Genomic DNA, 11957 nt, shown 5'->3' on the forward strand with positions numbered 1-11957 from the left:
GTTGGAAAGGAGCTTCTGAACTCTCTCGTCCATTGAATTTGTCAGGTTTTGGATGGTTTCTGCTTCAGTTGTTTTGCATGAGGACAGAATACCCTCCCAGAGCTGTTGCTTAGATGTGAACTGCCTCCCGCCATCATAGACACTCCTTTTGATGATGCTCCAGAGGTTCTCAATGGGGTTGAGGTCAGGGGAGCATGGGTGCCACACCATAAGTTTGTCCCCTTTTATGCCCATAGCAGCCAGAGATGCAGATGTGTTATATGCAGCATGAGATGGTGCATTATCATGCATGAAAATGATCTTGCTGTGGAATGCACGGTTCTTCTTCTTGAACCATGGAAGGAAGTGCTGTTTGAGAAACTCCACATACATTATTGAGTTCATCTTTACCCCTTCAGGGATCCTAAAAGGGCCGACAATCTCTCTCCTCATGATTCCAGCCCAAAACATTACTCCACCTCCTCCTTGTTAGCGCTGTAGCTGTGTTTGCATGGGGTGTCCATCAACCAGCCATCCTCCACTCCATCCATCTGGACCATCGAGATCATTTCATGCATGATAATGCCCCGTCTCATGCTGCACATAACACATCTGCATCTCTGGCTGATATGGGCATAAAAGGGGACAAACTTATGGTGTGACCCCCATGCTCCCCTGACCTCAACCCCATTGAGAACCTCTGGAGCATCATCAAAAGGAGTGTCTATGATGGCGGGAGGCAGTTCACATCTAAGCTACAGCTCTGGGAGGGTATTCTGTCCTCATGCAAAACAATTGAAGCAGAAACCATCCAAAACCTGACAAATTCAATGGACGAGAGAGTTCAGAAGCTCCTTTCCAACAAGGGGTCCTATGTGCAAATGTAACATCACGTAGAATAAAGTTTTGAGTTGAAAACTGTTTGATTTCAGTGTGTAATAACCTGCTAATGCTTATAATTTCAAAAATGACCATTTTTTTGTTCTTTATTAAAATGAAAAGGTTGAAAACTCTGCTGTGCATAATAATTTGGAACATGCATTTTGAGTGCAGGTTGAGTGTTTTATTTTTTAAAAAATATACTGTTATCATAGGCAGTTTGTACAAAAACCTTTCAATTGAACTCTAATAGTTATTTGACTGGAAAATTACAATGACTGCAATTCATATAGATAATTTGGGAAAATCTGAGAAAATATTATTTGCATAATAATTTGGAACACAGTGTAGTTAGAGATGGCATAGAGGGTGAAGGCGGAGAAAAATCCCTCATGTTTCGCTAGTTAAAAAACACCAGCTTCCTCAGGGACGCTAGTAAGTAAGATTAAGTCCAGTCAATCCCAAATAATTACCAATACCTGAGTATCCAGCGTCGTGCACCCATGAAGCAGAAAGTCACATATAGATGACGTAGTAGTTTTCTTTTAAAAACTCCATGAACACAACGACCCAAAGACATTATAAAAGAGGAGGCTGCAGAAAGAAAGCCACATTCAGGACTCTGGGCGCCATCTTTCTTTTGGCCTCCGCTGTGGCTTCCTTTATTGTGCATGCTCTTCTGCTGCCCTCCTACCTGTGAGCATCCCCCCAGCTCCTCTCTTGACTGGTAGGTCTGGCGTGATGTTCTCCTTGCAGCGTGACACACACACGAGGCTGGCTACTCAGAAGAGGAACTCATGATACCGACAGGTAGAAGACAACTCGCAGAGTTTTGTCCGGTAGTCACAGAATAAAGATGTGGCCACTGGTCCAGGACCCTGCGAATTTATTCACTCATTTCTAGCTTTTACTTCTCCTCCTGCCAGATCGATTTTTGGCTTTGACTCTAAAAAATACAAAAAGCCACAGTTGTGTTTCCAGCGTAATACGAGTGTTATATATTTGTCTACTTTGAGGCTTTAAACATAAATCACAAAATCTATGTTTAATCCTAACAGAAAATCCCAGTAAGATTCATGAAGAAACAAATATGTTATCACTCGACTATAGAGTAGAAGATCAAGATATCATGCAGCGCTCCTCAGCAGGAAATCGTATTACCCTTAATCTGCATCCAGGACTTCACAGTACCGACCCATCGTATAACCCCCCTCATTATGAAGAACCTTCTCCTGACCAATCACAGATTGGAAGAATTCACACAGTGGACCGGCCATACCCCTGTTCAAAATGTGGGAAATGCTTTATAGTTAAATCGCATCTTGTTACACATGCGAAGACGCACACAGGAGTGAAGCCGTTTTCATGTTCTGAATGCGGGAATTTTTTTACAAGAAAATCAAATCTTGTCGCACATCAGAGAATTCACACAGGAGAGAAGCCGTATTCATGTTCAGAATGTAAGAAATGTTTCGTAAGTAAATCTCATTTGGTTACACATCAGAAAATTCACACAGGAGAGAAGCCGTATACATGTTCAGAATGTGGGAAATGTTTTACAGAAAAAGCAAATCTTGCTTCTCATGGGAGAATTCACACAGGAGAGAAGCCGTATTCATGCACAGAATGTGGAAAGTGCTTTAAAGACAGAACAAGTCTTGTTAACCATGAGAGAAGCCACACAGGAGAGAAGCCGTATTCATGTTCACTATGTGGGAAATGTTTTAAAGATAAATCAAATCTTGTTCGACATGAGAGAACGCACACAGGAGAGAAGCCGTATTCTTGCCCTGAATGTGTGAAATGCTTTACAGGTAAACCAAATCTTATTATTCATGAAAGAATTCACAGAGGAGAGAAGCCGTATTCATGTCCGCAGTGTGGGAAGCGCTTTACAGATAAATCAAGTGTTATTAAACATCAAAAGAGTCACATACGGGAGAAGACATTTTGATTTTCAATATGTGGAAACGTTTTACAAGTAAATAATATTTCATAACTTATCAGAGAATTAACATTGCGTAGAAATGTCGTTGTGATGTGTCACAGAGATACCGCGACAGAGAGTGGTTTCCTCTCTTTCAGGTGTCAGAAGATTGCAGTGTTTGGCTGCACACATGCCGGGACTGGTTTGATCTGCTTTCCTTTCCAGTTAGCTATGCAGATTTCCCTTGTTCATGGATTGCAAGGGTTAAACACTCCTGCTTGTCCCCTAGAGCTGAGTTATCTCAGCTGTTCTGAGTTCTCCACTCCTCTCTGGTATAAGTCCTCACCTCTTAGCTTGGGTAGTTGCCAGTGATAGCTTGCTATACCTTGGAATTGGTTTGGAGCTGTGAGCCATGGAAAGAGAAGTCGTTTAGGAGTCGTCTCTAGAGATTGCGGTTCGGAAGTTTGGTGTCTTCCTTCTTCTTACCTCCCCTTTGATTTTCCTCTCCCTTTATATACCATTCGTTCGCCTGGTGTGCTCTGAATGTGATTGCTTTTTTCTTTAACCCTTGTCTGTCTCCCTTTGTGTCTATATTATAGAGCAGGATTAGCTTTACTACTGCCCAACACACTAGCCAGTGCCGTGCTTAGGGTTATAGGAACGTGATCGCCGCATGGGGTGAAAGAACCCATCTAGAGCTCGGGGAGCTCAGGATTGCGCAGGTAAAGCTTCAAGGATGTCCCTCTCATCCTTCCCTAGTTGCAGTACTTCCCTTCCCACCCGTCTTACCGTGCACCCTCTGACCCTCTGGCTCCTTGGTGGACCAAATGTGTGAAATGCTTTTGATTTTAGTTGAATTAGCCTTGTTCTGCACCCAAAAAGAAAAAAAAAAAAAATATATATATATATATATATATATATATATATATATATATATATATATATATATATATATATCTTAACTCATCTTCAGCAAAGCATTTGACAAAGTATCTCACATCATCCTTATTGAAAAAATGACCAAGTATGCAATGGACCAGGCAACTGTTAGGTGGATTCATAACTGGCTTAGTGATCGGACTCAAAGGGTGGTTGTAAATGGCTTCACATCCAGCTGGATGAATGTCTCAAGTGGGGTACCACAGGGCTCCGTCCTGGGACCTGTATTGTTCAACATCTTTATCAGTGATTTAGATGAAGGAATTGAGGGTAAACTGATTAAATTTGCTGATGACACAAAGCTAGGAGGGATAGCTAATACTAGAGAAGAGAGAGAGAGGATTCAAAAAGACCTAAATAAACTGGAGCAGTGGGCAGCAACCAACAGAATGGTTTTTAACAGGGAAAAATGCAAAGTACTACATCTGGGCAATAAAAATGAAAAAAGCATATACAGAATGGGAGGAATAGAGCTAAGCAACAGTACATGTGAAAAAGACTTAGGTATACTAATAGATCATAGACTGAACATGAGTCAACAGTGTGATGCAGCAGCAAAAAAGGCAAATACAATTCTGGGATGTATTAACAGAAGCATACAGTCTAGATCACGTGAAGTCATTATCGGTCTTTACTCCTCTTTGGTCAGACCTCATCTGGAATACTGTGTACAGTTTTGGGCACCACATTTTAAAAAAGACATAGACAAACTGGAGCAAGTTCAGAGAAGAGCGACCAGAATGGTGACTGGTCTGCAAACCATGTCCTATGAGGAACGGTTGCAGGATTTGGGAATGTTTAGCTGCAAAAAAGAAGACTGAGAGGAGACTTAATAGCTGTCTACAAATATGTCAAGGGCTGTCACATTGTAGAAGGATCATCTTTATTCTCATTTGCACAAGGAAAGACTAGAAGCAATGGGATGAAACTAAATGGGAGGAGACACAGATTAGATATTAGAAAAAACTTTTTGACAGTTAGGGTGATTAATGAGTGGAACAGGCTGCCACGAGAGGTGGTGAGTTCCCCTTCAATGGACGTCTTCAAACAGAGGCTGGACAGACATCTGTCTGAGATGATTTAGTGAATCCTGCTTTGAGCAGGGGGTTGGACCAGATGACCCAGGAGGTCCCTTCCAACTCTACCATTCTATGATTCTATGATTCTATGATCTCTGACCAGGATTTTTGGAGAAAATTATTGTGCCGTCGTAATTTTCTATGCACTGAATTGTCGCCACAAACGTTTCTTCTCATTACTGTATACATCGTTGCAGCTGGACAAAAAAACATTGAAAATGTTCAAATCTTTTCATTCTATTCTTCTTTGGTTAAATTCCCTTCCAGTTTTTGATTACAAATACTAATGTAATATAATAACCAAAATACACAAGTGTGAATGAGGTCTGACTGTTGTCTGTTTCCTATGTAAGGAATATTGTTTCCATCCATTGAGTGTGCACAAAGCCCATTTTAGATTTTTCCTAGCATCTTGATGGGATTAGTTCGCTGCCTCTGAGTAACCCTCGACTCTGCCCTGTCTTTCACATCCAAGCCCTCACTACCTCCTGCCTCCCCCCAACTCAAAGATATTTCCAGAATCCGTTCTTTCCTCATCCTTCCATCTACTAAAATGTTACTCCATGCCCTCATCATCTCATCTCTCGCCTCGACTACTGTAATATTCTTTTGTGGCCTCCCTGCAAACCTTCTTGCACCTCTCCACTCCGTTCATAACTCTGCTGCCCGACTAATCCCACCACTCTCCTCCTAACGGCTCTGCTTCTCCCCTCTGTCAATCCATTCATTGGCTCCCAATTCCGCAACGTATCCAGTTCAAACTACACTGTACAAAAAAATAAAGGGAACACTTACACTGTGTTGTTTAACTCCAAGTCAATAACACTTCTGTGAAATCCACCTGTCCAGTTATGAAGCGACACTGATTGTGAATCCATTTCTCCTGCCGTTGTGCAAATGGAACAGACAACCGGTAGAAATGATCGGCGATTAGCAAGATACCCCCGATAAAGGAGTGGTTCTGCAGGTGGTGACCACAGACCATTTCTCTGTTCTCATCCTTTTTGGCTGTTGTTTTGGTTACTTTTGCATTTTGTCATTGCTCTCACTCCTTGAGGTACAGTAGCATGAGGCGGTGTCTACAACCCACAGAAGTTGCTCAGGTAGTGCAGCTCATCCAGGATGGCACATCAATGTGAGCTGTGGCAAGAAGGGTAGCTGTGTCTGTCAGCAGTGTCCAGTGTATGGAGTAGATACCAGGAGACAGGCCAGTAAACCAGAAGACGAAGAGGCGGCCGTAGGAGGGCAACAACCCAGCAGCAGGACTGCTACCCCTCCTTTGTGCAAGGAGGAACAGAAGGAGCAGTGCCAGATCCCTGCAAAATTACCTCCAGTAGGCCACTAACATCCATGTGTCTGCTCAAACTGTCAGAAACAGACTCCATGAGGGTGGTATGGGTCAGTAATGGTGTGGGGAGGCATTTCTTTGGAGGACCACACAACCCTCCATGTTCTAGCCATATGTACCCTGCCATTAGGTACTGGGATGAGATCCTCTGACCCCTTGTGAGACCATATGCTGGTGCGGTTGGCCTGGGTTCCTCCTAATGCAGGACAATGCCAGACCTCATGTGGCTGGAGTGTGTCAGCAGTTCCTGCAAGATGAAGGCATTGAAGCTATGGACTGGCCGCCCGTTCCCCAGACCTGAATCCGATTGAGCACATCTGGGACATCATGTCTCGCTCCATCCACCAACGTGCACCACAGACTGTCCAGGAGTTGACTAATGCTTTAATCCACGTCTGGGAGGAGATCCCACAGGAGACCATCCGCAACCTCATCAGGAGCATGCCCAGGCGTTGTAGGGAGGTCATACAGGCACGTGGAGGCCACACACAATACTCAGCCTCATCAAGAGCATGCCCAGGCGTTGTAGGGAGGTCATACAGGCACGTGGAGGCCACACACAATACTCAGCCTCATCAGGAGCATGCCCAGGCGTTGTAGGGAGGTCATACAGGCACGTGGAGGCCACACACAATACTCAGCCTCATCAGGAGCATGCCCAGGCGTTGTAGGGAGGTCAAACAGGCACGCGGAGGCCACACACAATACTCAGCCTCATCAGGAGCGTGCCCAGGCGTTGTAGGGAGGTCATACAGGCACGTGGAGGCCACACACAATACTCAGCCTCATCAGGAGCATGCCCAGGCGTTGTAGGGAGGTCATACAGGCACGTGGAGGCCACACACAATACTCAGCCTCATCAGGAGCATGCCCAGGCGTTGTAGGGAGGTCATACAGGCAAGTGGACGCCACACACAATACTCAGCCTCATCAGGAGCATGCCCAGGCGTTGTAGGGAGGTCATACAGGCACGTGGACGCCACACACAATACTCAGCCTCATCAGGAGCATGCCCAGGCGTTGTAGGGAGGTCATACAGGCACGTGGAGGCCACGCATAATACTGAGCCTCATCAGGAGCATGCCCAGGCATTGTAGGGAGGTCATACAGGCACGTGGAGGCCACACACACTACTGAGCATCATCAGGAGCATGCCCAGGCGTTGTAGGGAGGTCATACAGGCACGTGGAGGCCACACACAATACTGAGCCTCATCAGGAGCATGCCCAGGCATTGTAGGGAGGTCATACAGGCACGTGGAGGCCACACACAATACTCAGCCTCATAAGGAGCATGCCCAGGCGTTGTAGGGAGGTCATACAGGCACGCGGAGGCCACACACAATACTCAGCCTCATCAGGAGCGTGCCCAGGCGTTGTAGGGAGGTCATACAGGCACGCGGAGGCCACACACAATACTCAGCCTCATCAGGAGCGTGCCCAGGCGTTGTAGGGAGGTCATACAGGCACGTGGAGGCCACACACAATACTCAGCCTCATCAGGAGCATGCCCAGGCGTTGTAGGGAGGTCATACAGGCACGTGGAGGCCACACACAATACTCAGCCTCATCAGGAGCATGCCCAGGCGTTGTAGGGAGGTCATACAGGCACGTGGAGGCCACACACAATACTGAGCCTCATCAGGAGCATGCCCAGGCGTTGTAGGGAGGTCATACAGGCACGTGGAGGCCACACACAATACTCAGCCTCATCAGGAGCATGCACAGGCGTTGTAGGGAGGTCATACAGGCACGTGGAGGCCACACACAATACTCAGCCTCATCAGGAGCATGCCCAGGCGTTGTAGGGAGGTCATACAGGCACATGGAGGCCACGCATAATACTGAGCCTCATCAGGAGCATGCCCAGGCGTTGTAGGGAGGTCATACAGGCACGTGGAGGCCACACACACTACTGAGCATCATCAGGAGCATGCCCAGGCGTTGTAGGGAGGTCATACAGGCACGTGGAGGCCACACACAATACTCAGCAGGAGCATGCCCAGGAGTTGTAGGGAGGTCATACAGGCACGTGGAGGCCACACACAATACTCAGCCTCATCAGGAGCATGCCCAAGCGTTGTAGGGAGGTCATACAGGCACGTGGAGGCCACACACAATACTCAGCCTCATCAGGAGCATGCCCAGGCGTTGTAGGGAGGTCATACAGGCACGTGGAGGCCACGCATAATACTGAGCCTCATCAGGAGCATGCCCAGGCGTTGTAGGGAGGTCATACAGGCACGTGGAGGCCACGCATAATACTGAGCCTCATCAGGAGCATGCCCAGGCGTTGTAGGGAGGTCATACAGGCACGTGGAGGCCACACACACTACTGAGCATCATCAGGAGCATGCCCAGGCGTTGTAGGGAGGTCATACAGGCACGTGGAGGCCACACACAATACTGAGCCTCATCAGGAGCATGCCCAGGCGTTGTAGGGAGGTCATACAGGCACGTGGAGGCCACACACAATACTCAGCCTCATAAGGAGCATGCCCAGGCGTTGTAGGGAGGTCATACAGGCACGTGGAGGCCACACACAATACTCAGCCTCATCAGGAGCGTGCCCAGGCGTTGTAGGGAGGTCATACAGGCACGCGGAGGCCACACACAATACTCAGCCTCATCAGGAGCGTGCCCAGGCATTGTAGGGAGGTCATACAGGCACATGGAGGCCACACACAATACTCAGCCTCATCAGGAGCATGCCCAGGCGTTGTAGGGAGGTCATACAGGCACGTGGAGGCCACACACAATACTCAGCCACATCAGGAGCATGCCCAGGCGTTGTAGGGAGGTCATACAGGCACGTGGAGGCCACACACAATACTGAGCCTCATCAGGAGCATGCCCAGGCGTTGTAGGGAGGTCATACAGGCACGTGGAGGCCACACACAATACTCAGCCTCATCAGGAGCATGCCCAGGCGTTGTAGGGAGGTCATACAGGCACGTGGAGGCCACACACAATACTCAGCCTCATCAGGAGCATGCCCAGGCGTTGTAGGGAGGTCATACAGGCACGTGGAGGCCACACACAATACTCAGCCTCATCAGGAGCATGCCCAGGCGTTGTAGGGAGGTCATACAGGCACGTGGAGGCCACACACAATACTCAGCCTCATCAGGAGCATGCCCAGGCGTTGTAGGGAGGTCATACAGGCACGTGGAGGTCACACACAATACTCAGCCTCATCAGGAGCATGCCCAGGCGTTGTAGGGAGGTCATACAGGCACGTGGAGGCCACACACAATACTCAGCCTCATCAGGAGCATGCCCAGGCGTTGTAGGGAGGTCATACAGGCACGTGGAGGCCACACACAATACTCAGCCTCATCAGGAGCATGCCCAGGCGTTGTAGGGAGGTCATACAGGCACGTGGAGGCCACACACACTACTGAGCATCATTTCCTTGTCTTGAGGCATCTCCACTGAAGTTGGATCAGCCTGTAATTTGATTTTCCACTTTTGATTTTGAGTATCATTCCAAATCCAGACCTCCATGGGATATTAATTTTGATTTACATTGATCATTTTTATGTTTAATTGTTCTCAAAGCATTCCACTATGTAATGAATAAAGATTAGCAACTGGAATATTTCATTCATTGATATCTAATGATATCTAGGATGTGTTATTTTAATGTTACCTTTATTTTTTTGAGCAGTGTATTAACATTGACCTACAATGCTGTCCATAATCTGTTACCTCCGTATATATCTGAACTAATCTCCCCACATTTGTAATCTCCGGTCCTCTCAAGACCTCCTTCTCTCCTCCACCCTTATACGTTCCTCACCCAATCGCCTCCAAATCTTCTCCCGAGCTTCCTCCATACTCTGGAATTCTGTGCCCCAACACGTCCGATTATCCACCACATTCGGAACTTTCAGATGGAACTTGAAAACCCATCTCTTCAAGAAAGGTTACAGCCTGCAACAACCAACCTCACCACCACCGGAGCTGCCCCCTCACCACCACTGGAGCTGCCCCCTCATCACCACCGGAGCTGCCGCACTCTCCCTACCCTACTGTCTCCTTCCTCATTATCCTGTAGACTGTAAGCCCGCAGGGGCAGGGCCCTCTCCCCTCTGTAACTGTCTATCAGTTTTTTGACTATAATTTATATCTATTTTGTATGTAACCCCTTCTCATGTACAGCAACATGGAATCAATAGTTCTCTAAATAAATAATAATTTTATTCACACTTTAACTTGCCTATTCAAGAACCGTTGTTGGTGATTATGAAAGGCCTTTTATTATATAGTCAATCTTTTTTCCCCTCACTCCCCATACTTTTTTATATATATATACTGGGTATATTGAGTTTTGTCAATTTACCTGAAAATGTATCAGTCTGTCTCTATTTACAAGGTGATGACATAATGTGGTTTAGATAGGCTACCCATCACAATATATGTCTGATAGATGCCGGTTCCACTTACAGTGATGTGAAAAAGTGTTTGCCCCCTTCCTGATTTCTTATTCTTTTGTCACTTAAATGTTTCAGATCACAAAACAAATGTAAATATTAGACAAAAATAACACAAGTAACCACAAAATGCAGTTTTTAAATGAAGATCTTTATTATTAAAGGAAAAAGAAATCCCAACCTACAGGGCCCTGTGTGAAAAAGTGATTGCCCCCTAAACCTAATAACTGGTTGGGCCGCCCTTAGCAGCAACAACTGCAATCAAGCATAAAAGACAACGAGTCTTTTACGTCTCGGAGGAATTTTGGCCACTCATCTTTGCAAAATTGTTGTAATTCAGCCACATTGGAGGGTTTCTGGGCATGAACCGCCATTTTTAAGGTCATGCCACAGCATCTCAATCGGATTAAGGGTAGGACTTTGACTTGGCCACTCCAAAGTGTTAATTTTGTTTTTCTTAAGCCATTAAGAGGTGGACTTGCTGGTGTGTTTTAGATCATTGTCCTGCTGCATAACACAAGTGCTCTTCAGCTTGAGGTCACGAACAGATGGCCAGACATTCTCCTTCAGGATTTTTTGCTAGACAGCAGAATTCCTGGTTCCATTTACCACAGCAAGTCTTCCAGGTCTTGAAGCCCGCACCAGACCATCACACTACTGACTCACCCCCTGGGCCAGTGCTGTAGTGCGGCGCGGGGGATACCCGGAGCCGGATCCGATGGGGGTAGTAGTCTTCGTGTGGCGGTGACCCGGTCCGCGCCCAGGGTGGTCAAACTAAGTGGCAGTTATTGGTATGATGGTATTAGTGTCCGACTACGCCACCCGTTGAATGCGGTTATGAAACCGCCGCTGCAGGGCAGACCGCTGAGGCCGGTGGTATAGGTGTGCAGCAATGTTGATATAACCCCCAACGGGAGAGGTATGGCCTCAGGGCAGCGGATGTGGGTGATGTTGGGAGTGATGGTGTGGATGTCCCAGCACTAACGGTGCGACAAGGAAGCACGGAGACGCGAGGGTACAGTTCAGGGCCTTTACTGATGGTACAAGGCAAATTCCCCCGGGAGTACTGGCTAGTAGTTGGGGCCTGGTTAGTCTGCGAGTAAGCCGGAGTTCCCTGGCCAGGTGGAGTTGTAGGCCTTCCCGTTAGTCTGTACCCTTCCTGGCTACCCTGCTTTCAGCGGTTACAAGTAGCCCACGTCCCTGGGTATACCGTGTGGTGCTCACCCGTATGGCTGGTGACCTGGGGCCTCCTGTTAGCCTCCGCTCCGGGATGGCGGTGCTGGTCCCTTCGTTGTGACTGAGCCTCCGGGCTTTTATGGCCAGAGGACCTGGAATCCCCTGCCGGATGGATTCTGCTGCTGGGTATATCTT

The 11957-nt window shown here is 47.3% G+C and overlaps 1 protein-coding gene across 3 annotated transcripts in view; it reads left to right on the forward strand.

Moving 5' to 3' along the window:
- LOC141266106 (uncharacterized) overlaps positions 1-3739 on the forward strand; it is a 36161-nt gene extending 32422 nt beyond the window's left edge. For all 3 annotated transcript variants that reach the window (XM_073680043.1, XM_073680045.1, XM_073680044.1), the window contains one exon: positions 1917-3739. In XM_073680043.1, the coding sequence (XP_073536144.1) occupies positions 1917-2812 (896 nt within the window). In that variant the 3' untranslated portion in view covers positions 2813-3739. The remainder of the gene's footprint in view (positions 1-1916) is intronic.
- The last annotated feature ends 8218 nt before the right edge of the window (positions 3740-11957 follow it).

This window comes from Phyllobates terribilis, unplaced genomic scaffold (assembly GCF_046119375.1).
Source record: "Phyllobates terribilis strain yellow unplaced genomic scaffold, ASM4611937v1 Scaffold_4__5_contigs__length_816908805, whole genome shotgun sequence".
Taxonomy (NCBI): domain Eukaryota; kingdom Metazoa; phylum Chordata; class Amphibia; order Anura; family Dendrobatidae; genus Phyllobates; species Phyllobates terribilis.